This window comes from Schistosoma haematobium, chromosome 6, assembly GCF_000699445.3.
Source record: "Schistosoma haematobium chromosome 6, whole genome shotgun sequence".
NCBI lineage: Eukaryota > Metazoa > Platyhelminthes > Trematoda > Strigeidida > Schistosomatidae > Schistosoma > Schistosoma haematobium.
The window spans coordinates 14,691,794-14,717,038 of NC_067201.1; the positions used below are offsets into that span (position 1 = coordinate 14,691,794).

The following is a 25,245-nucleotide window of genomic DNA, read 5'->3' on the forward strand; positions in this document are numbered from 1 at the left end:
TTCTATCTCATTTCTTGCCGTTTCCACATTCCATTCATGATTACTATTATTATCAGCTTTATTCAATATTATATTTTTGGTACAATATAGAATTCTCAGCGCAAAGTATTTCAACAAGTTTCCGTTCCTTTCTTCTTGGTCGGTCCTGGCGATAAATATTGAGTGATCGCCAGTTAGATGTTAGCAGTTTAGTAAGTGAACATCTGAATAATGTGCATTCTTTTGGTTGTATATTGCCAGCAACTACATTGTCTCATTGAGATTTTTGTAACTTTGACAACGAAAGGTTGTACACTTTTCAGAAACGCGGCAGAATAGTTTATGTGATTAATAAACACAATGATATATTAAAACAAACAAAAGTAGATAACTTGTTGAAATATCTAAATGGCAGTAACAGGTAGCCCAGATGCTCAAATTCACAGTATTATCAAAAAATTATCCACTTATTCACACGAACAGTTGTCTCCTTCTAGCATACGAACTTCCAGTTCGTTATTTTCAAAATTGTGACCAATCACCCATACTTCCAACTAGTAATGTCTAGCTATCAGTCTCAGAAACCCTTCATTGATTCACACTCAGATTACAAGATATATAAACCCACGAAAACTGTCAAAGTAACCAGAACTGGCGCAGTAAAGTTGCGAAACCGCCACTAATTGGATACTATCACAGGCTTGAGATCGCTTTCAAACACTAATAAGTTGGTCGGTTAATACCAGCACATCAAAACATATCGGAACTTGTAACAGTATTTACTTTAGAGATTCGTCAAAACTAAGCCACCACATTTACTAAAAAATCAATACTATTTAAAACAAAGCCACCAAAAGGATAACAACAAACTTTCCTCGGACAAACTACGCGTACAAAGTTTTTACTTTTGTATGACCTTAAGTGTTTAAAGCCTTCGGTTTAGTTTGAGTACAATAGAAACGTTAATGTGAGAATTTAAATTTACGCATATCTCAGAAAAATCATCTACATGGTTAGTTCTACCGTCAATTTATCATAATATTCCAAATTAAACAATCTTCGTCTTATTTAAGACTTTAAGCTGAGAGTGAGCTTATTATAAATACCCTTGTATCGGATTTATAAACTATCCATATAGAAATCAACAAAAATCACTACGGTATATGTCCTGTTGTCTGACAGATACAAAAATTTTCAATCTAGTTATTTTGAATTCGTTGACTATGGTGGATTGTTGTCCAAATTAATTTCTCTAAATACGGCCAGAGCTGTCGTAACTTAAGTAACTTATGTAGAAACAAAGGTAAAACAGAATTCAACCCTCTTATTCGAGAGATTCTGTGATAGTACTTGTAAGTGAAAGGTGTACCGGTGAAGTATGTCAACCTTGTAAAAACTCTCAACTCATACACTATCATCCGAGTCAGAGCCTGTAGCAAACCATCATCGGAAGTAAAAACTTCAAGTGGCAATTGTCGAGGCTGTCTACTTCTTCCGTTTTTATTAAGCTTCGTTGTATACATCTAGCTAAAAATACCGTCTTTCTCTGGTTTCCAGGTGCTGACCTCTCATTATGAGATTTTATTGCTTTAGAATATTCAGATGGTGTAGTTGTGAGTGGTAAAAACTTTACATGGTCTAGAGTCTTCTGATCTCTTTGAATAATAATTAAACCATGATAGCACGTGGTACTCTATTTTTAAACTCGAAATGTTGCTATAGGACCTGTCTGCGTTAATGCTTTAATTAATAACAGAGAACCATGTGTTTGATTCTGTCAACCACTTCACTCATTGCCGAATTTCCATCAGTTCTGCTGAGCTAAATGCTTGACAAAGTATAAGCGAGAATTCAGAAGGATCAGTTGCTTTTGCCAACTTGCTCTACCTGTGATGTAGGCCAGATGTTCATCGATCAAGCAAAAAGTGGATTCACAGAGTAGCAGATTTCTGCTCTTTATCTCTTTCTTTATGTGAAATGAGGCCACCAGAAATAAACTATACTCGTTGTTTAGTAGTATTCTACCGTAAGTGCCTTTGAAGCATTGATTACGCACGTTAGGATAGCCAAGTGTTCCGTACTGAGATTAATCATATGATGCTAGGTAAGAAGTGACAAATGCGTTATGAGGTATGGATGTAGTTGAGACATGTGTTCCGTATTCTTGACCGCCAACTACTTTGACAGGTGACGATTTTAGTGTAGAAGTAGGCTGAAAAAAGCTATTGACGGCCAAACTAGAACACGACATCAATTCATGAAGTCATTGCTAGTTGGACAAAGCCATGTTATTAGGTGTAGACTACCTATCTGTGGTCCGCGTGATAGTCGTAACCAATGGTTAGGTACTTTACATGACTTATCTCAAAGACGTTTGCAATGGTGCAAGTGCATCTGTTCTTTGTCGTTAACATTTTCTGAACTTCTCACTTACTTATAATCTTTTTGGTACTCTTATTTCACTAATTTGTATTTTCTTGTACCGCACATTTGGTGCTCAATCCTTTTAATCACTACTCGTACTAAGGTATGGTGGTTTGGATCGATTTGTACGTAAGGTCATTGATAATTGTACTACCTTATGTTGGCTAACAGGCAGATTACACATCTGGAGTCTGCTCGATTATCGTAACTAGTTGTTGAAGACGTTGAATAACACGTCAATGACGTGGATGCATTCAATCTTTGTCCTCACTAAGCTCCCGAGTCTCGGAATATTCTTGTACCTTTTCTTTTCCTTTTTTAGTTAATCTTTTCTATTACTACTATTGATATTAATGCCACTTCCACACATCTGGAACTCCTCTCACCGAGTGAGTGGAACCTAGTAACTTGAGTAAGGGCTAATATATGTCAGTTTCTACGTTACATACTTCTGGTTGATTTTTCAGTGGTTTAATATTGTATATATATATTATAAATTAAGGGTCAACGAGTATTTTTCTATTTTTGCTCATATGCAATAAGTTATTACATGAAATTTGACAGAATAATTTCGTGATAATTTTTTGACTAACAACTTGCCACATATACATAACTGTATAGCTTTAAAACTAAACTGACTCCACACTTTGAATCAAAACGTAATCCTCTGTCAAAACTAATATCGTAGAAAACAGTTGAGAGTTAACAAATAATTACACATCCCTAAGAAATTCAGTTACGTCCTAGCCATAATTTTGCCTTCATTGCAGGAGATAATCGTAAGCAAACTGTTATATTCGAGTGTATTTTCGTGTTTTAGCTTCTTAGGTTTATTTATCAGTTAAAATAGTAATTAGGAATCAAGGACTCAAATAGGTAGACCGGCTAAAATACTTCACGAAATGCTACATTCCATCTACAGTGAACTCTTATGAATTGTTAATTAGCTTGTAGATAACAATTTTTAGTGAACTAGTTATGAATAAAAACATAACCGGTAATCTTCATCATGCTATTTAACCTGGCTGAAATGTATTATTATATAGTTCATAATACACTGAAGACTGGCTTGTTCCGAAATCTAATGTTTTTTGCACTCAGAAACCTTCACTTAATGTTATTCATCTGGTATTGTTTGAGTTTCAAAAAATCTTGAAACATCAAGGTTTTCTTTTTCGGAAACACAAATAAACCAGTTTTCTTGTTGGAAAATATAGATATGCTATTCCATCAGACAAAATAGTTTTCACTTACAGTCGTATTTTTAAATATATTGAAGCTTAAGTGACTAGTTTGATGTACTTTATTTCTAAGAGCAACTTCAAACTTAATACTTGATAGATTGCTTTCTAAAAGCAAGAAGTGTATATCCTTACCTCATAGTGTTTGACGATAGTATTGATAATATAAAAACGTAGAGACTATCAACCTTGTGAAATCCCGATTCTTCACAAACCTTTTAACTTCCGCGTAAGAAGTTCAAGCCCCAAGAAAATTTCTTAAATAGCACTGGTTAGATTTTTGACAAAGCTAAATTTCGTGTGAGCAAAATTATTGAAACACTAACAAATCAACAAAACATACGGCCGTATGATTAGTAAATCTTTAAAAAAAACACCAACAGAAGTTTATGGATAATCTCTATAAAACTTAAGTCCATTGATCGCGTGAAACATTGAAATTTGACACTTCGAAATTATCAGTAAGTGAAACCATGTACTCGGAAGTCACCATTAAAAGAGTGATTTATATTTGTATTCAACGTCGACGTTGTCGACATTAAATGTTTTTGAACACTGACATCATTTCTGTTGCAAATTCGAAATCTTTTTAATATACTTTTGAATTAGTGTAACATGTGCTTCTAGGAAAAATTGTGCATAATGTAGATCTGTACTATGTTTAGTGTCCATTAGTTGTTATCACTTCCACGGGATTTTGATATTATTAGTTTGATTTAATTCATAATTAAAGCTTTCGCTGCCTTTCCATGCCTGCCTACAGATAGAGGTACCCTTGAGTTTACCAAGATGTTCATAAGATTAAAATGTACGTCTCGTCTACGGATCTATAAATTTTTTATAATCATAATAAAAACGCACATGAATATATGGTATTTATTCTTTCTTTTCACATATACAAAAAAATAATTACTATGATGTCGAATAAAATTCCATTCGTAGGCAGAGAATAACCTAAAGTCTACTGACAATAATAAAATTTAATGACGCTGTTCAATCCAAAAAATTAATTCTAATACTGCATGCCTTGCCTGATGTTCTAAAAATACTATTTCCGTGTAGTATATAGGCGTGGTTTTCCAAATTACATTGGTGAGAAAACATCGTTGTTCAATGACACTTAAACAAAAGTAAAACGTTGATAATTCAATTCTTAATGGTTTGAACTATTCCGTTTTTGTACAAGTGATTAGCTATATATAGTCAGTAGCTATGTGAATAACGTACTGGAGATTGAAACAAACAGTACTAGGTTTGAAACCTAAGATGAAAGTCAACTCTGGAATCCAGGTACATCTAGCTGACGAGTTCAAAGTAAAACAAAATGCGCATCCTTGATTTCACTGCTAACATAGTTCATCTATTCTATATCAAATGAGCATAAGTTTACAACCAGAGTTATATGTCCTTTTTCGGCTAAAATAAGTTACGGATATTTATCACTAAACAATTGAGACAACTTACTTAACTAATTAGTTGCATTAAAATACCACGACTCATGTTTCGATTTCCCAGTACAAAAAGGAAGCCTATATTACATCATCCTGAACATTTTTTCTATTTTCCCGAAGTATACCTAAGTGCATAATCCTAATTTTACGACTATCATAATTCATCGATTTGTTACGAAAGCTAAGCTGAATAAATGAATTCTGGAGAAGATTGGTTTGTAGTAAAGACTTCAAGCGCTATGTACCATTTCCATATGTTTTAATTTTAAAGTTAACATTTACAGAATAATCTTTATAGAGTATATTTAATATCGATACAATACTTACAACTTTATCAGTATAGGGTTGTGAAGATAACTAAGTTTTTGATTGAGATCATGAACCGATTGATGTTAGATCACCATTGAAAACCTGGGAACACTGGATGACCGTTGTATCCTATTGTGGGACTCCTCACTAATGTGCATCCACAATTACGCTCGCGGGATTCGAACACAGGGCCTTTGGTCTCACGCAAAAACGCTTAACCTTAATCATAAACTTACAAATCCAGCAGAACAAAAATATAAACAGGATTTAGGATATCAAAATATTTGGCAAAGATTTTGATTTGGTTGTTATTTCACTGAATTTTAGTGAATTTATCCTAATTTATTAATATGGTTCCTGGACGGTATTTATAGTCGATTAGCATATGAAAGTTACCAATATATTTCTGACTGATCAAAAACTATTAAGTAGATGAAAAAATACCTTAGTAATAAACTGAGCTGTAATTCTAAATACAGTTTTTACAAACAATCTCTCCACTGTACTTGGTGCTCGAATTCTGTCAGACGATTCGTTTAAATATTGACGATTATTCGTATATATCATAGATCTTGTTTGACGACTGAAGTATATATATATATATATATATATATATATATATATATATATATATATATATAGTTAGTATTTGCAGCTATATTTACATTTTCTTTTAATTTAGCTTTGTCGAATCATTTAAAAACAAATGCCGGTCAAAGAGAATACAAGTAATCATTTAACTGATGAAGAAGAATATCGTAATGGATATCTATCACCAAATTTAATTATGTTACGTTCAAGAGGAGAAAATTTACAATTCATTACTAAATTAAATTTATGGTAAACAAATTATTTCAATTAAATTATTATAATATTTGAGATGGTGGAGAAGATTTGTAGCTCAGATGGATGATTTTGATGGAGTTTTGTTTTCTGAACTGGATGGTTTGGTCGTGGAGCTTTCATCGTTCTCTGAACAACATCATCAGAACAAGCTTCAGATAGAAGTTAAATGTTCGAACAGAACAAGCTGTTTCATAGCTTTGTTCTATGAAACGCATATGGAGAAATTCGAACACTTTACTTCTATCTGAAGCTTGTATTGATGATGTCGTTCAGAAGATTGATGAAAGCTCCACGACCAAACCATCTAGCTCAGAGAACAAAACTCCAAAAAAAATGTTATACTACTTAAATGAAAAATAATTTTTTTTAATTTTCATTCTTTTTTGTATTATAGGGGTTTAAAATTAAAACATGTTTCCACTTTAAAATGTATGCCAAATTTAAAAATAATCAATATGAGGTAATTCATACTTTAATACATTATAACAATAATAATAATTTCTAGTTCCAATTGTTTACAATCACTTGAACCATTTTCTCATTGTTTAAATCTATGCGAATTATATATACGCAGTAATCATATTGTAAATATTGATGAAGTGGCACATTTAAAATATTTAAATATGCTTGAAAAATTATGGTTAAATGGCAATCCATGTTGTCTATTCTGTAAATTCATTCTTTATTTTTATTATTGTTATTTTGAATAAATAATTTTGATTTTAGTTAAAAATTATGAAAGAAATGAAAACGTTTTATATGATTCTTCAGTACTATATAGATGTACTGTGATACGTAATGTGCAAAGTTTAATACATTTAGATCAAGAAGGTAATATGAAAGATAATTCTTTTGTTATAATTCATTAAGTTTTTATATACCAATTCAATTTTCAATTTTGTAATTTATTGTCAATGATACATTGAATGTTGAATTTAGTTGGTATAAATGGTGGTAGATGGAGGTAGTCGACAGGAAACCCTGGACCATCATCTAATCTCAACATAGTGCACACAGTATCGAGTCACCTAGACTGGTGGCCACATTGCGATATGGTCGATAGCATTCGATCTGCACTAATAAAGACTTGACATACATGACATTGATCACCACCCAGTGATCAATCAATGGTGATTAGTTGGTATAGCTGTACACATATGATTGACAGAATACGGTAACCATTCAAAAAAACATTTAATATGAACGTTTTTAGAGATTAATGAATGTTATCGATGTCACTAATCGACCTAATTTAGGCATCTATCGATGACAATGAGCAGTGCAAAACCACGATATCACCACGGTTGAAATCGAGGATCTTCAGGTTTGCACACAAACTCTTATCGTTTAGATCACAGAGCGAAAATCTAGTGATATGTATGTCTAAATTCCATCAATTCACGTTATCAGTCGATTATATTAGAACTCTTAGAAGTTTGGTATAACAGAGATATTTGTGAACACGAGTGATATTCAGTTAACATAGTATACATATCGATTATTAGGCATGTTTTAATAAAGTGAAATTTTCGGTTGATAAATGCATTGACAGTTTACTATTCATTATTTATGATAAAAATCTGAATTGAAATGATACACTAAACAATAACGTCTTACCAGAATGGGAATGTATGTTGATTGTAGTAATGTTAATAGGTGAATTCATAAGTCAATTATAGAGTTGAGCAAGATTACGGATCTATTGAAGTAAGACATTAACACAGTTGGATGCTGGCTCAGTAGTCTGGAGGTTAAGGGTTCGCGCGCGGGGCCAAAGATCATAAGTTCGAGCCCCACGTATAGCATTGTGGATGCGCACTGTTGATGAGCCCCATACTAGGACGAAACGTCCATCCAGTGCTTCCGGTTTTTCCATGGTGGTCTAGCTTTAAATAACTCATGATCTCAACTATTGAAATTAAATTTATTTCTCATACAGTTAACTGATATGTTATTATGGTGGAAAAACTATAAGATGTGTATATGAGTATATTTTATTACTATATTGATTGAATACATATAAACTATGAGTATCATTATGTGGGAAAATTTATTTTCCTCTAATTTTCCATTTACTTAAATATCTGTTTATCAATCATTTTAATTCATTTTAGTAATTACATTAGAAGAACGAGAACTATCAGAAGAACATGGTATTTTACTAACAGCTCCACCGCCTCAATTAACAATTGTTGAACAGTCTCAATCAGAAATATCCGAAACAACGTTAACCAATATTAATCCAACTGATGTAGATGAATCTGTTAACACAAACAGTGTCATCGATATAACTTTGAGTTCAGACGTAGAAATGAAAAAAGATAGATATCATTCGAATTTACTAGGTAAATATAAATTATTTTTGGTTGATATGTTAGTGAAGAATATTTCAAGCTGGTTTTAGTAATTGGTAAATAATAACTGATGGACCATTGAAAATCAAAGAGCACTGGATATTTATTCTACCCTAGTGTGAAATTCTTCAGGAATATGGACTCAACGCCATCAGTTAAAAAGCCCAGAACCTTCAGTTCTTTCAATTATGTCTCACCTCAAAGTGAATTTGAGACGAATAATTGGGCGTTGTATACTGGTAGAATTCAAATACGTCGGAAGTAAAGTAGTTATCCATCCAATAATAACAGCAATGATGTCACTCAATATTATGAGCTAGTTAAAGTTGGGTATATTGACCAGTAGATTTCAACCCAACGATCTCTAACTTATGACCTGAAAACCCTGGGTTTCACTTCTAGTGAGTTTATGAGGAGCATATGCCACAAGAAAACGTTATTCTAGTGCCCCTTCATCTTGGTATTCAATAGCCATTCATTTGGTACCATTTTGTGACGAAGAGCAGCTTTATGGATTTTTCTTCTCTCTGATGATTTACCTTTTATATTTTTCAGTTACGAAAAAAGAATCCCAAATAAATAATCTAGATAATGATGTCATAAAAGATGTAAGTTAAACTGTATGTCGATTGCTCCTTTGATTAGTATAAATGCTTTTTACCCTATATTTCGTTAAATATCACACTGATATAAATCATTCTCACGGTCCAGTCAATAAATTCATATATATATATATATATATATATATATATATATATATATATATAACTCACAGAAGTCGGTCTACGTTAAACGACATTTCTGCTTTTATTTTCAGTAAGCTCATTTACATTGAAATTCTAGACTATGAGCAAATTCTGTCGCTTTTTATTTATCAAAGTATATGCTGTTTCAGAAAAAAGTGATTTGTACTAACTGACCTTTGAATAAGATTCCTTTTTTTCTCTGGATTTTGTTTTACCTAAAATAATTTTAAACGAGGCAGTAAACGTCTCAATAATGAGTACCAACCAAACTTCTGGATATTTTATTGTTTCAAACCTTCCGTTATTTTGGCTAATCATATTACTCCTTTACTTACGCCTGTAGCCCCTCTGGGGCTACTGTCGGTCCCGATCCCGGGCAAAGGGGGGTGGGCATGGTGTTAGCGATTTCATCCAGTAGAAAACTAACTCTCTTTAAAAAAATGCTTACCAGCTAGCCATATATTCAGTACTGAATGATTTTCAGTCTACTAAATTATTATAATGATTTACATACTGTAATGAAAACCTTTGAATAAATGCTGACTTTAGATACAAAGAATAAAGTTTTTTGGTAAAGTATCGTATACAAAAGCTGCTTATTTTATAGTAGAAAGAAACTATGATTCGTTTTTCCAATAGGTATTAATAAAATCATTCGAAAATTTTCTGTATGGTAAACTTCAGTGACGCAATTCTTACAAGTATTCAGTGAAATTGATTCATTCCATGTATCAAAATATATCGGTTTGTTAATTTCCCACTTGTTTAGTAGAAAATAATGTAACCAATTATACTAGAGTAATATTTCAAAGTACTTATTATTTGAAAGTATTGTCTGTACGTCATGAATGAATTTGGATCAATCTCGATTATCATATGTGTATCCTGAGTGGGTACTTGAAAAATTGTTCAAGTTTTTGATGGAGTTTTGTTCTCTGAGCTGGATGGTTTGGTCGTGGAGATTTCATCGTTCTTCTGAACGACATCATTAGCATAAACTTCAGATAGAAGTAAAGCGTGGTCCACAGCTGTGAACCACGTATGGAGAAATTCGGACGCTTCACTTCTATCTGAAGTTTGTGTTGGTGATGTCGTTCAGAAGTAAAATAAAAGATCCACGACTAAAACATCCAGCTCAAAGAACTAAACTCCAGCAAAATCATCCACCTGAGCTACAAATCTTCTCCATCATCTCATAGTTTAAGTTTAAATTTTCATTGTATTAAGATTGTTGCTATCATTGGAATTCAGGAAAAGGATTTTATGTGAATGTCAACTCTGAGATTTAGGTACATTCAGATGACAATACTCAGATAAGATAGAAAGTTTGTCACGTAGTTTCCATTAAAGAAAAACAGTTTAATCTTAAAATTAGTTGTGAATACATAGAATATTCACAAGAGTATTTTTAATGAGAGTATTCCGATTTTGCATTCAATAAACTGAGCAGTAGAAGCATAAATTAAAGACACTCAAATTATATAAAGTCATGATTTCATTCGCAAACTATTGCTGAGTATATACAACCATTTCAGCTTAGTTTGTGACTTCAATGGTATGGACTAAAAATTGTGCGTGGCAGTGAACAAGAAATGTTTATGTTTTGAGTTAAACACTACCATTAAACTCCTGAGTTATAACTCAATTGGCAGGATTTTCAATTTTAATTCATTGAATTCTTGACGGTTCTAAACTAAAACAAATGAGTTACTTAGTACTTCTTGATTTTCAGTGGCTTTCAGGGTGATCGGTTGAAAAAAAGGAGGATAATTCGAGATATATAAACACACAAGTCATACAGAACAAATATACCTCATTGGATCTTACTAGTTATTTTATAGGTGGTGTTCACCTGAGACTGATCTCAGTTGGATTACCCTTGAAAACCATAGGACGTTGGTCGACTATTTTGTCTTGGTATAAGATTTATCTATAGTATTCATCCATGATTATACCAGCAGCCGAAACCACAACCTAGAGACACAGTAACTGGTGCCTAAGCATTAAATGAGTGACTCTGCATTCATTGCCATACATTTCCAACTTTAAACGACTCGTGTCATTGAATGACCCTGATGAAGACTATTGAGCCCATATAGCTGAACTTCATAAGCTATGACTTCTCACAAGAATTTCAAGAACTCATCTAGGATAAGTCACTGATAAGCCCGCGGTTATAGTTTCAACATGGAGAGTGACGATTACCACCTACAAACCAAACAAATCCCCCACAGCAGTATCCTTTTCAATGCACGAATTCGAATTAAACATTTCACTAGCAATCGCTTTGATAGAACACATTCATTCAATTACTAAAGGATTTCGGATTGTCGGTATCAAATCCATCATCAAGTAGGTTACATGCAATCACACTCTTAAAAATATCTTGATCATTTAATCTCCATCGCATTTAACAGCTGATTTCATCAACTGAACTTCAGTTGTAAATTTCTACTTATTTCTAAAAGTTTGAGTTTAACTTTCCGTCTATCGAGTTGAGTTTTTCTGAAGCTTCTACTGTATTATCATTGGATGTATACAGGATGTTATGACTGATTCATGAACCTATTTTTCACGAGCTAGAAAAGGTAATAAAACGTTTATATATATACTCTTCACTGAAATGTGTTTTTTTTTCAATTACTTTATAGCCGAGATCAACAAATGATATTGTCGAGCTAATCAATAACAATATAGATTCTAAATCACCTTTTATTAAAAGAAAAGGTCGAAATAGATCCTATTTACAGGATGTCACATTAAAAGAGACAAAGTAAGTAATTTTAATTGTATTACATTTGCACTAATATATAACCTTAATTAACATTAATTAAATGTCATCAATTCACTGTTAATTATCTAGAAGTGTATATCCTTTTTTAGATTGTATCATCTATCACATTTATTATTACAATATATTATGAACCAGTAGGTTTATCTCCTAACATGTTTAGTCAAAATGTCTTTATCATATAAAGACTAGCCAAATAGTAATTATAACTAACGACATTAATGTTATTTTTAATTAGTAGTCTGTAATATGTACAAACTACCTAAAGTACAGATAATTTAAGTATCCTTACAAATGTCATTGACATTACAAGTCATAAAAGGACATGTCAATTGATATGGACCAATAATACAATTCATTTCATTTTTATACTTATGTACAGAAACAACGTAGAACTTCGTACGTACGTACGTGCGCACATCAGTTTAAGTTGCCATACCACATTAGCACAGATATGTAGTTGTCGATTCAAATCCCATAGTGGTAGAGGTAGTAAGAGTATAAGCAGTAATCGGAAAGACTAAGGTTTGATGTTATTCAAGGAGTATGATCCAGTGAAATAAAGTTGAAAAGAGAAGAAAAGAAAGGGACATGAAGAATTCAGAAGATTCGAATTTGCTAGAACACAAAGAGTGTATGCACCTACGCCATTGCAAACGATTTTGAGCCATGTCAGTCAAGGTCTCTAACCATCTGTTGCTATCATCTCGCGGATCCCAACCAGGTAGCCTACACATGCTAACATGACTCAGTCCACTTGTCAGTGACTTCATGGATTTGTGCCACGTTCAATAATGTTATTATGCCTATCATGATGTACTAATGTAATGAACGAGAACACCAGTGAAGACAATCAAATGTATTTCAATACAACATTACAGAATCTCTTGGTAAAATCTGAGATCCATACAGTAAATATTTTATTTGTAAAATGTTAATCAATTGTCTCAGACTTGGTTGTTCCTTCGTTTTCATACCAATCACTCTCTGTTCTCGTTCTCTTCTCTTCGATTTTTTTTTAACCTTCTACTGCCAGGCCTTTCACTTTCGGTTGGTGCTACATACTACTTATATCTGTTGACAACAGTAGCACGAATCACATTACTAGTAATTTCTTACAATCCTGAATAATTGAATGAATATTGGAAGAACAATCATTTATCATGTAGAATAATGTGAATGTATACTCACTGATAAAATGATCTGTTCTGAAATACGAAAACTCCAGTCAGATTAGCCTATTCAATCCAACTAAATAAATCACAGTTGTAACATTGTCATTATAATTTGAAGAACAATAAATTTATGTTGTAATGATGATACTACTTTTGATTAGAATATAGTATATTGTGTATATATATGTAAGAAGCTATTCTTCAGTATGATAAATAGAAAGAATTGTAGTATTTATTGTTGTTATATCCGAGCGAAGATTAGATCACAAGTAACTTCTGAGACATATTAATTGACTAATATTATCTATACATTCTGATGGTATAACTATTCAATAACTAGATTATGTATATTTATATTCCCCTTATTATAAGCTTTATTTTCATTTATAATTTATTATTGTACGGTTTACGGTTCTTAAGCTATGTTCAGTTTACTAAATACTGCTTCCCACGTTCACAGCCACTTTTTGGCTTTATTGTGTACAAATGTTACTTATTATTTTATGGTGTGTTGCGGTCTGTTTGGTTGATATATAAACCCAGTATGTCTGAAATAAATGATTCGATTCGATTCGCATATTGGAAGCTGGTATTTGGTGTTCTGGACTCAAGTGGACGGGCTAGGAGGACATAGGACCAATAAGGACGCTAGACTGCCCATACTGGTCGAACGTCATTAAATTTGGCACAGTGCTTAGATTGTATAAGTCGTGTTTTGATTGGTGGATAAAGCACGTGATAAAAAGCCGGACATAAAGTCACAACGATTGTAAGATGGGATTTATTTCTTAAATTGTACATAAAAAGCCTCTTCATATTCTTTGATTTTCATCTTAGCTTGCACTATTTTCCAAAGTCAAATAACTCCATATTAATGTAACCAAACTGAGTAGATAGTAATTTTGAAAAGAACAAACTAGATTTTTGGGCGTTAGACTATAGAACTGTTTTATTTTTCAACTTTAAATAAACCAAACAAACAGACATAGGATAATGTATCATATGGAGTCAGTTGATATTTTTTGAATTCTCCAACAATGATTCAAATGTATCTTACTATAGTGTATGCTAGTTGTTTTGACAGATATAAGTAGTATGTAACACCAATCGGAAATGGAATGCCTGGAAGACGATTGAGTTGAAGAAAATAGAATGGTAAACAGAAAAAGAGTTGAAATAACAACAGAACTGAAAGGATCATAAAGCATATAATGGGCAAGTGAAGGAAGATGTACAAATTATGTATTTAATGTATGGTTTTCATAATTTATGAATACAGTCTATAATTTTGCATTAAACAGTAGATTGGTTATCCCTACCAAGTGTTCGTCCACTTCACCATCACCTACGTATTGTCCATGTTATGTTCGTTAACTTGAATGCTATTACTGATTTGTCTTACTCGGAACGGAACGAAGAATCAAGGATTCAGAGACTATAGTGGTCCGTTGTCCCCGACTCAGGTAACTCGATTCAGAAGTCTTGGTAAGATGTAGTAAGTGTATTCTACAGACAACCAGAAGATACCAGGTCCCTCAAGCACAGAAATCAACCGTATTTATACAAAAAATATATAATCGATATTGCCATGGAAGTTACTAAACATTTAATCGATAAGTTCATCAATCGACTATGTGCGTGGGTGGTAAGAACTGCCCAAGAATACATCTGCATACAAGCTCCAAAAAGATAAAATTATAAAATATGAGTTTTGGGGATCTAACGTCCCCAACAGTCCAGTCGATATCTTCTGTCACAATAAATCATCTTCAAGTGAATCAACTTTATAAAACAATTGCCTATTTTAATATCTACTCATTTTTCTTATTAATACAAAAACTAATCTTCCATCACCTAATTTAGTTTTCTTTAATGTTTACTTTTTTTGGTAATTAAAGTAAAATTCGTCAAGAATACGGCTTAAAACCGATAAATAAGAATAAAATTTCTTCACCTGCTAAACGACTGCAATCGATCGATCAGAAGGTAAGTATAGTTATCTAGTCGGTCAAATATCCCATCTCTCTATTTTGTTCATTTACGTTTTTCTTTAGAATATAAATAAATTTTGTAAGAAAAATGTAAGTGTATACGTTGGTTTTTGAATTAAACTAACGTTTTAATCGTCAAGACATAGATAGATAGATGAACTTGGCAATCCGTACACACATACAAATATAGCTGATTGCCAAAATAAAAGATATGGGAAGTTTATATGGAGATTTTTTTAAATCCAAATATAGTTCACACTACTAATTAACTTTACCCTTAAATAGTATTTGAAAAACAAATTGAACTAAATAACTGTTTAATCTTAACATATAACTTCGCAATCGTGTTTATCAACGACATCATCAAGGATAGAATAGAATATCTACAGGCTTTGAACTATTAGATTACAAAGGAATAGCTAAAATCTTAGCATGTGCATTAAGAGGTTACTCGTATATTTACACAAACCACCAGTGTTAACAGATGTAATACTTCAATTTCCATTGTCAGTTACACATTTATTTCCTATTGATTTTTGTCATTCAATCAGCTGTTTTTTCCCATCAGCTAACTACAAAACATAAATAATTGAAAGTTTGTAAAAAAAAGATAATCATAGTTATTAAGATATCTTTGCTTCTGTGATAAAATATGTGTTCAGAATCAATGAAATGAATATAAGATATCGTCTATATCGGCAAAAAGGAAACATGTGTAAGTCGTATGCATTTGATGAAATATATCTTCCAAACACTGGTAGTTCATCGTGAAGTGGAATTATCAGGTCAAATGTTGGGGCTATAAACTCTTGTCTATTGAACCGGTAAAGACTAGTGTTACACATCCTTTATATCTGGAAATGTAATACTGACCTGCATAAATGCATGCTTGATAAAAACTAGTAGTAGACCACATCAAGGTGCAGCATCAAACCATAAAACTAGTTATTGTCTATCTCAATCTTGTATGTAAACCCATACTTCCTGGTTAGATCTCTTACTATAGCCTTAATCTTTGGTTATAATAATAATCGATAAAACTGGATACAAGTTCATTCATTTTTAATCTATCCAAGGTAAAATTATGTAACATGCTGCCAACACAATATGTTTCTAAGTGTTTAATTTGTCCATGATAAAAAGCGTAGAACTTCTGTCAGTTATTCTTAAGGCATTATGAATTAATGATTAGTAATTTAATACTATTGTGGTGTGAGCTACTTATATTCACATAAGTAGTATATAGCGATGGTCAGTAATAGAATTTATTTCAATAGATCGAGAATAAAAAGATGGGAATGGAAAGCGATTGGTATGAAAATGCACGAACAATGAATTATGAGACGATAGACTGATATTTGCAAAAGGAACAGTCAAGTGTGAGACAATTGATTGATATTATGCAAATTAAGTATTCACTGTATAGTTCTCAGACTTTAGTTAGATATTCTGTAATTCTGTGTTCTGTTATATTTCATTATCCCCACTCGTGTTCTTGTTCAGTGCACTATCTATATGAATAATAATATTACAGAAATTGTTAAATTCAACTTATGAATAGTTAACCTATCCCTATGGTGCACATGGACTCCAGTATGCTGAGGGATTAAATGACGTATGAACCAATCGTTGGTCACCGGCTACCATGGGACTGCATCTCCTTACGATGCTCCACTGCCTTGTGGATCAGACCTTTTGGTCGGAGGCTTCGGGTGTGGCCCCCTAAGATAACCACCAGCTTCGGTCTAGGCACCCGAGCAGTATCACAGCCTTCACACAAATCAAATGCGATTTGTGTGGCGCATATATATTTGGTGCCCCGTTGTACCGAAATCCATGTGTTCAAATAAATAAATAAAATAACCTATCCCTAATTTATATACTTTCATACCTTATTTCAAAAATCCCTCACTTTTTTTAATGCTTTAGAACATATCAACTAAAGTCAACATGTTTCCATACAGTAACTTTTGTTAATTCACGATTCTATTTATAAATTTCAGTGTTCTTATTTCCTAAAAAGAAATTTCTTTTTTCTTTAATGATTTGAACTATGTAGAATGAGAAAATTGTTCGAAATTCAATTATACGATTATTAAAAACATTGAATTATGAAAGTTTAGAAAGAATTATTCAAGCAGCTGAAAAACGTATATTACGTTTAACTGGTAGTTCAAAATTACATTCATTATTATTGAATGATAATGTTGTTGTTGTTGTTGAAGAAGAAGAAGAAGAGGAAAATAACAATGAATGGACATTAAATGGAACTTATGATTGTTCAAATTATATGAATGGAGATAAATGAATTTGCTTAGACAAGTAATAGATGTTTACATGTGACAGATCATAAAACTAATTAACAATTATAGGATGGACATTTCAATGAACAACTAGACATCATTATTTCAACGGTTATGTCTTCTTCTTTTTTTATTTCCTCATTTTGGGCTATACTCACTATTATCTCATCTAAATTGATAAATGTAAATGATATTTTACAAATAATAATTCATTGAATGATGATAAATAGGGTCTATAAAAAGTTTTAAAAAAACCTTTCCATTACCCTGTGATTCTTTTTATTGATTAATAACTTGCAAAGGTGAAAAAGTGTAATCAATCATATTTTAATTGATTTGTCATGCAAATTCATTATCATAATTAAACGATATTTACTCAAACATTTTGATTTATTTTCATGAAATTCTATTGTTTAAAACAATGATAATTTGAAATATGATTGGTCGGTCACAATTAATTGATCACTGGGTGGTGATCAATGTCATGCGTGTCTAGTCCTTATTAGTGCAGATCGAATGCTATCGACCATGTTGCAATGTGACCACCAGTCTAATTGACTCGACACTGCGGGCACTATATATTGAGATTGGATGGTGGTTGGAGGTGGTCAATCAATCAATTGTGATTACATCTCAGTCCTACACGAGGTCAGTCACGGCCCGGATAACTCAGTGGTAACGTCTCTGACTGTGAAGCTGGGTGACACGAGGTCGAATCCACCAGGGAGCACCAGTTCCCTCAAGATTACAGGTACACCTTGCTGACAAGTGCTAAGTAGCACGAAACCCGGGTCCAGGGTTTCCTGTCGACTACCTCCAACCACCATCTAATGATTGGTCGGTTTCTGATTCTATATTCTTCATTGTGTAATAAGTCGAAATAGTATAGATTTACTTGTGAATGATCATCCTTGAACGATTAATCTTACAAAAGTTCTCAATCCTATAATGTTTCTCAATTTTCTTTAAGATAAATGTATTGGAGTATTTAAAAACGATAGGAACATGTTTAATAAGGGTTCTATAAAAATATCGAACAGATGTATTTATTTCATACACATAGTTCCCTCTATCATTTTGAAAAGAGCAAGAACAAACATTCTAGCAGAATAGAATGAATTCATTTTTATTTTGTTGGTACAGGACATCAGGTCGATACCCTACAATCATTCAAGGTGATTAGTAAGCAGCCAAACTCCAGTCTTCTGTAGTTTGCTGAAGCAGTTGCTATCAGATGCCAAAAACCTGATTTATGTGTTCAAAAGGAGATGGTTATTAATCTTTCCTTGCCTTGGTGACTAATATTCCTTCACTTTTTCTTTAATCTCTTTCTTGCACTTATCACATCCTTGAGTTTTATTCCAACTATCTTCCAAATTATTAATCTTATTTTATCAACTGAACTCTACACATTTTATTCCTATCAATGTTTACTTGTTTCTAGCCGTTTGAACTGTTGTCAGAATGTTCTTTTACATAAGGTATATATTTACAATATTCAGTCTATTAAATTTATTTACACCCTTGCTATACTATACGAATATGTCTTCAATATAACTTCCAATCAAACTCTTTCATGTAAGTAATTTAAACCCATTATGTAATAATGATTTTTTTTTTAATATCACAGGTTGTAAGCAGCTGACGAGAACCAACGAAATAAAAATGAATTCATGCTATTCTGCTAGAATGTTTGTTCTTGCTCTTTTCAAGATGTATTTATAGTTTATAATTAATCTTACTGAAATCATTATGTGCATATGTAGCACAAATCACTCAGTACCTTATATAACCCCTGTAAATTTTAAAGTGAAGAGGAAAGAAAATCGTAAATCATGATCACTCAGATTAGTATTAAAATTGGCACCTAAAATTGAATGATAACTCCAAAACAATGTATAATTTCAGAAGGGGTTTTGTGGATATTATAGTAATTTTAATAGTTGGGATCATGAGTCAATTAAAGCTAGACCACCATGGAAAACCTGATAGCATTGGACGGCCGTTTCGTCCTATTGTGTGACTTTTCAACAGTGCACATCCACGATGCCGCCTCGCGCGCTTCAACTGACTCATGATCTTAACTATTAGAATTATCATAATATCAACAAAAAAACCCTTTTTTATATTAGTCAACATGTTCTCACTTCAAGATGCGTTTCCTGGAGCTCTAGTGAGAAGCACTGATCAGTGAAGTTCAACTGGGTCTGTTGTGAGATAATGTTATATCTGGTGACCGCCGATTAGAGAGCAGTGACTTATCGATCGGACCAAGGTCGCGTAAAACACGTGCGAGTAGTATAGAGTCCTGATTAGCCCTGCTTTCCGCCTAGTCCAATCAGTTAAATCCAGAATACCGATCCCAGCCTCTGCGATATGAATCATGTATTTCAAACATACTCGGTTTATATACCGATCAAACAGACCACAACGTGCCAATAAAATATGAAACAACATTTGTACAAGAATTAGCCAGATGTGGCTGTGAATGAGGGAGGCAGTAATTAATACACTGGGTATAACTCAAGAATGGTAAAATGTATAATAACAGTTTATGGGTCAAAATAAAGCTTATAATAAGAGAAATATGAATATGCATAGTTTAGTTACTTAATAATTATACAATAGAAATATACGTTTAGTATTGGTCCGTCAATAGATCCCAAAAGTTACCATTCATTATTCTTGTTGGGACATAGCAGATAGTAACTCACTGAAGACAATGGTGGATGTGTCACTCAATTTCGTGAACTAGTTGAAGTTAGACATTAACACCGTTGGATGACGACCAGCTCAGTGAACTAGTGGGTAAGCGTCCGCGCGCGAGATCGATTGGTTCTAGGTTTGAATCTCTCGTGACGGGATCGTAGATGCGCACTAGTGAGGAGTCCCACAATGGGACGAATCTGTCGTCCAGTGCTGCCGGTTTTTTCCATGTTTGTTTAGCTCCAATTGACTCATGATCTCAACATATTTATTTCTTTATTTATCTGATTATTATAAACTCTGGATGTTCAATATAACTATAAAGTTTAGAACGACTTAATAATTGTTCAAAATTTGACATCTGCCTAAACCATCACAAAAAGTGGACTTAAATCATATTAATTATTATGCAAAGTATCAGTTTTAAAAAGAAAAAAGAAATTAATGACTAAAATTTGATGATTGAGTCATTGAAACTTTGTTTATCATTTTCATTAGTAAACAGTTGTGTTTGTTTTTTACTTGATGCAATATACACTTTAAAATTATTAAACGTTTAATGGTCACGAATAGTCCGTAGTGTCGGTTATTATGTTAAGCCCATATACCTTATTCTAGCTTTCGGACAGCCCATTCTATTCATTCTACTTGAGTCACATTCTGACCTTGTTATTTATTCGCTTATCAATCTTGACTGTTTTTATATGAGCGCGTGTGTGCACATTTCTTATCCCTTTACTCATCACATGTCTGTAACTTACTTTTGTATAACTATAAATATTAATTAACGCTTGGTTAAATGCGAGTTGGCTTACCCGCCATCTCCACTTTGCGTCGTTTCTCTTCTCTCTATCCCATTCGCTTTATATACAAAATATATGTATTCACGAGTCCATTCTCGTTATTCGACTTATTTAACTCCGTTATTGACTAACGTGATTTAAGTCGATGATTATACACGAGGATAGGCGACATATATATTTCAACAGTAATCATTCAATAACAATCATTCATACGATCTAATTGGAGTCAGATTTTGGGCCACTAAAAATCTACACAGTTTTTGTGAATGCCTTCTGATTATATTTCTGTTTAACAACCGCTTATTGCCTATACTAATTTATTTAAATATAGAAACCTTTATTATGAAGTTGATCATGATCCTTGAATTAATAGTATAACCATCCAATCACTCAATTAATTAATTAATTAATCAATCAATCAATCAATAATGGTCTGAATGATATTTGTTAAGGTTATTCAAACTTACCCGATTTAAAATTTATCATAAACAAGTCACATATCAAACAAAAGAAACATTTTACAAAGTATTCAACGAGAAATAATTAGTATTCGAAAATATGCAAATTCTTTTGTGTAACTTTTTGATATTATTTATCAAAATTGATTAAGTTTATGTAAAATATGTAACATGTACTGATATCCATAGTTTCTTTATTTTGAGCTAATGGAATCTGATTACGAAGTTTACTTACATGCTTACTTATGTTCGTTACCCCTCGGCGATGAACATGGGCCACTCACCAGAATTCTTCATTCAACCATGTACTGGGCAATCCTTTCCAGTTGCTATTCATCTTTTTTCATGTGTGCTTCCAATTCTCAGTGATGCGTGTTCTTTGGCCTTCCTCTTTTCTGTTTCCCTTCAGGATTCCAAGTTAGGGCTTGCCTCGTGATGCAGTTTAGTGATTTCCGTAATACATGGATCAAGAAAAATTGAACTACAATGTGAAACATTGGAAGAAATCAAGCGGATTCTAAACAAGCATGGTATAAGAGTGTATTTTAAGGCGATTGACACCGTAAGATCGATATTAGTGAAAGTTAAGGATAGGTTACCAAAGGAAGAACAACAAAATAATGTTTATGAAACTAACTGTTATGATTGTAATGCAGCTTATGTGGGAGAAGTATACAGATAATTGAATGTGAGGTTGAAGGAACACAAACAGTGTTTGAAAAATGTTCCTAAATCTTCGGTTGACTTAAAGAAACTTCAGAATAAGTCTGCGATAGCGTTACATGCGTTAAAAACAGGACACAAGATTAATGTTGAAAGGACCAAAATAATTCAGATAGGTTTTAACACTCATAAAGACTGAACAGCAGAAGCGCTGTATACATGGGCGAACAAGAACAGCCTGAACCGAAAGGATGGTATTCAACTAGCGACCACCTGGCAAATATTCATTGACAAGTAATTTTGACCCTTTCTTTATTCAACCTGTTTATTTCGCATGCATCGTTATTTTGACTGAAATTTATGAGTTTTTTAGCATTGCAATAATGTATTTGATGATTCTCAAATTGACATGCACATCAATGATTCAGAAACAATTTTTCAACCTTGAACTTGCACTTTTATTTGTTTATCTACCTCTTCATATAAAACATAGTAACACCGAATATCAATAATTAATAACTTAATCTTACACATACATACATTTTTACGCACACTTACATACATACAATTCGTTTTCAGTTAATTATATCTACGTTGTGAAGTTTTCACATGATTACTATGTAACTGACTCACGTTACCCTATTTTACAAAACTCAACATCCAAATATGATTGGATTATCACGGTATGGTTTTGATTACTAAAAAGCTATATATTTCTTTGATGATTTTGATTTTGATTATTACCCTGAAGAAGTCCAGACAAGTTAGCTGGACGGAACGCTGAAATTATTGAAATTTCAATTGCTGAGATTATTATTTCAAATATAATTTTCACATATAATGAATCAAGAATTGTTGTTTGTCATATATAGAATCAAATCGTTGATGTTGGGGCTGACTAATATAAAGTTTTTGATTGAGATCATGAACCGACTGATGTTAGACCACCATTGACGAAACGGCCGTCCAATGCTTCCAGGTTTTCAATGGTGGTCTAACATAAATCGGTTCATGATCTCAATCAAAAACTTAATAATTTCCACAACCCCTATACTGATAACATGAAGTTGTTAACTTGAATCAGTTTATCAGTGAAATGAAATTGTGGGATCAACAATGATCAGAATAAATATGGTCAACATGGAGTGTGAGAGAGAGAATAATCGAATAAAATCGGAAATTACGTAATATGTAGAGTAATATGAATTAGGTCAGATATAGTAGATAGGGGTGGATCCTGAATAAATTCCTCAGGAAGGTTATCAAGTGAAATAATAATAATAATAATAATGGTAAAGATAATAATAATAAGTTTGAGACATAAAAATGAACATGTATTATAAAACTGACTATTAACTAGTTGTCCTCAAAGTTGACCAGGGCAAAAGGAGCAGCTGAACATATTTCTTTTGGATGCAAAGCTCTGGCTTTTTGATCCAATTGCTTCAGCCGCCTGTAAGATTCTCAGTCTAACAGAATTAGGTAGACTGCTGTTAACACGATATATTATTGCGAAAGATTACTCTATGTTGGTTGCATGTCCCGTTTGAATTAAATGGACTAAAATGGAGCTGTTAATCGTTTTGACTGTACCTTTGCTTAACCACACTGGGAGATGCTCACGATCTCGAATATACAAATTCCTAGAACACCTGCCAATATAACTTGCTTCTGTAGAGCAAGTAATGTATATCCTATCCGCTTCCAACATCCTTTCCTAATTTCCTCTTCATCTGGAAGCTGGATTTTTCTCTCCCACAGTAGTCTGTTGTTGATGGTATCCGGCCAACGGATATTGAGTATCTTGCTTAGACAATTGTTTATAAATACTTTTACTTTGTTGATGATGGTAGTTCTCCACGTTTCAGCTCCGTACCGTAGGACTGTCTAGACGTTCGTATTGAAGATTCTGATTATGAAGTTAAGGAAAAATTTGTCTACACAAATAGTCTCAATTTCTAAATAATCTGTGCGAATCCTTAAACAGTGATTCGTCAAATTTGTCACATAGTGTCAATACCCAAGGAAAACTAAACTTATACTTGTCAGTAAATTTTAAATTATCAATATAGAGCTAACTGTAAAAGAATACACCCAATATCAAATGTTAACAACTTTCTCACTGTCTGAGTTTATCATATGGACGAATTGAATCAGATAATTTCATTATACACTACTTTACCCTCGGTAAACCAAGATGTAGACAACTAAAGTCATAAATTCTTGAACATATGATCGCGAAACTGAGCATCACAATTTACCTATAGTTACAGTTTTATATTCTACCGTTAGAATTCTTATTGTTTTTTGAAAATAAGGCATTAAAATTTACAAGTCTCTCACAAATTTTCCCAGTATTAAAATGTATATGATTCATAAATTATACTCTGATTTCCTTACGTTTCATAGAATGTCAACAAATGCATTTAAGTATATGTAAATCCAGTTTATTAAACTCTTAGAAATAGTATTTCTTAAATAAGTGAGGTTTCTTTATATATGTATACATTCTATTTAGTTTCCTCTTTTAAAATATGAGTCATTTTTCACTGACTGAAATCATGAGTCAATGGAAGCTAGACCACCATGGAAAACCTGGAAGCACTGGACGGTCGTTTCATCCTAGTATGGGACTCACGCATATGTAGCTAAGCTAAACAAATATGGTCTTAGCATCAGAAGAGGTTTTGTATAGATTGTAGTAATTTTAGTAGTTGAGATCATGAGTCATATTGAGTCCCATACTAGGATGAAATATCCGTCCAGTGCTTCCAGGTTTTCCATGATGATCTAGCTTCAATTGACTCATGATTTCAATCAGTGAAATTTCTAAAATCTTCACAAAACTCCTTCAGATAATAATCATCTGCTCACTAGTGACTGACGTCAACAGGCATTTCGCGAACTTCTAGTGAGAAGCCATTACCAGTGGAGTTCAACCAGGTCTGTAGTGAGATATCAGCTCACTGAACATAATGGTGTACGGTGGCACAATTTCGTGGATT

The 25,245-nt window shown here is 32.8% G+C and overlaps 1 protein-coding gene across 1 annotated transcript; it reads left to right on the top strand.

The window, feature by feature from the left end:
• The first annotated feature begins 921 nt into the window (after positions 1–921).
• On the top strand, positions 922–17,989 carry MS3_00008589 (uncharacterized protein). Its single transcript, XM_051216922.1, has 10 exons — positions 922–991; positions 6,087–6,244; positions 6,645–6,710; positions 6,756–6,919; positions 6,977–7,081; positions 8,365–8,595; positions 9,160–9,212; positions 12,002–12,123; positions 15,215–15,302; positions 17,367–17,989. The coding sequence occupies exons 2-10, from the start codon at positions 6,111–6,113 to the stop codon at positions 17,613–17,615; spliced, it is 1,212 nt and encodes a 403-aa protein (XP_051065554.1). The 5' UTR covers positions 922–991; positions 6,087–6,110; the 3' UTR covers positions 17,616–17,989.
• Positions 17,990–25,245: the final 7,256 nt, after the last annotated feature.

Excerpts from the sequence above, each read along its gene's own strand:
- MS3_00008589 (XM_051216922.1), top strand. The coding sequence starts at position 6,111 with ATGCCGGTCAAAGAGAATACAAGTAATCATTTAACTGATGAAGAAGAA. Across the intron at positions 6,711-6,755 it reads TTAAAAATAATCAATATGAG|TTCCAATTGTTTACAATCAC; the intron begins GTAATTCATACT and ends AATAATTTCTAG. Across the intron at positions 9,213-12,001 it reads ATAATGATGTCATAAAAGAT|CCGAGATCAACAAATGATAT; the intron begins GTAAGTTAAACT and ends ATTACTTTATAG.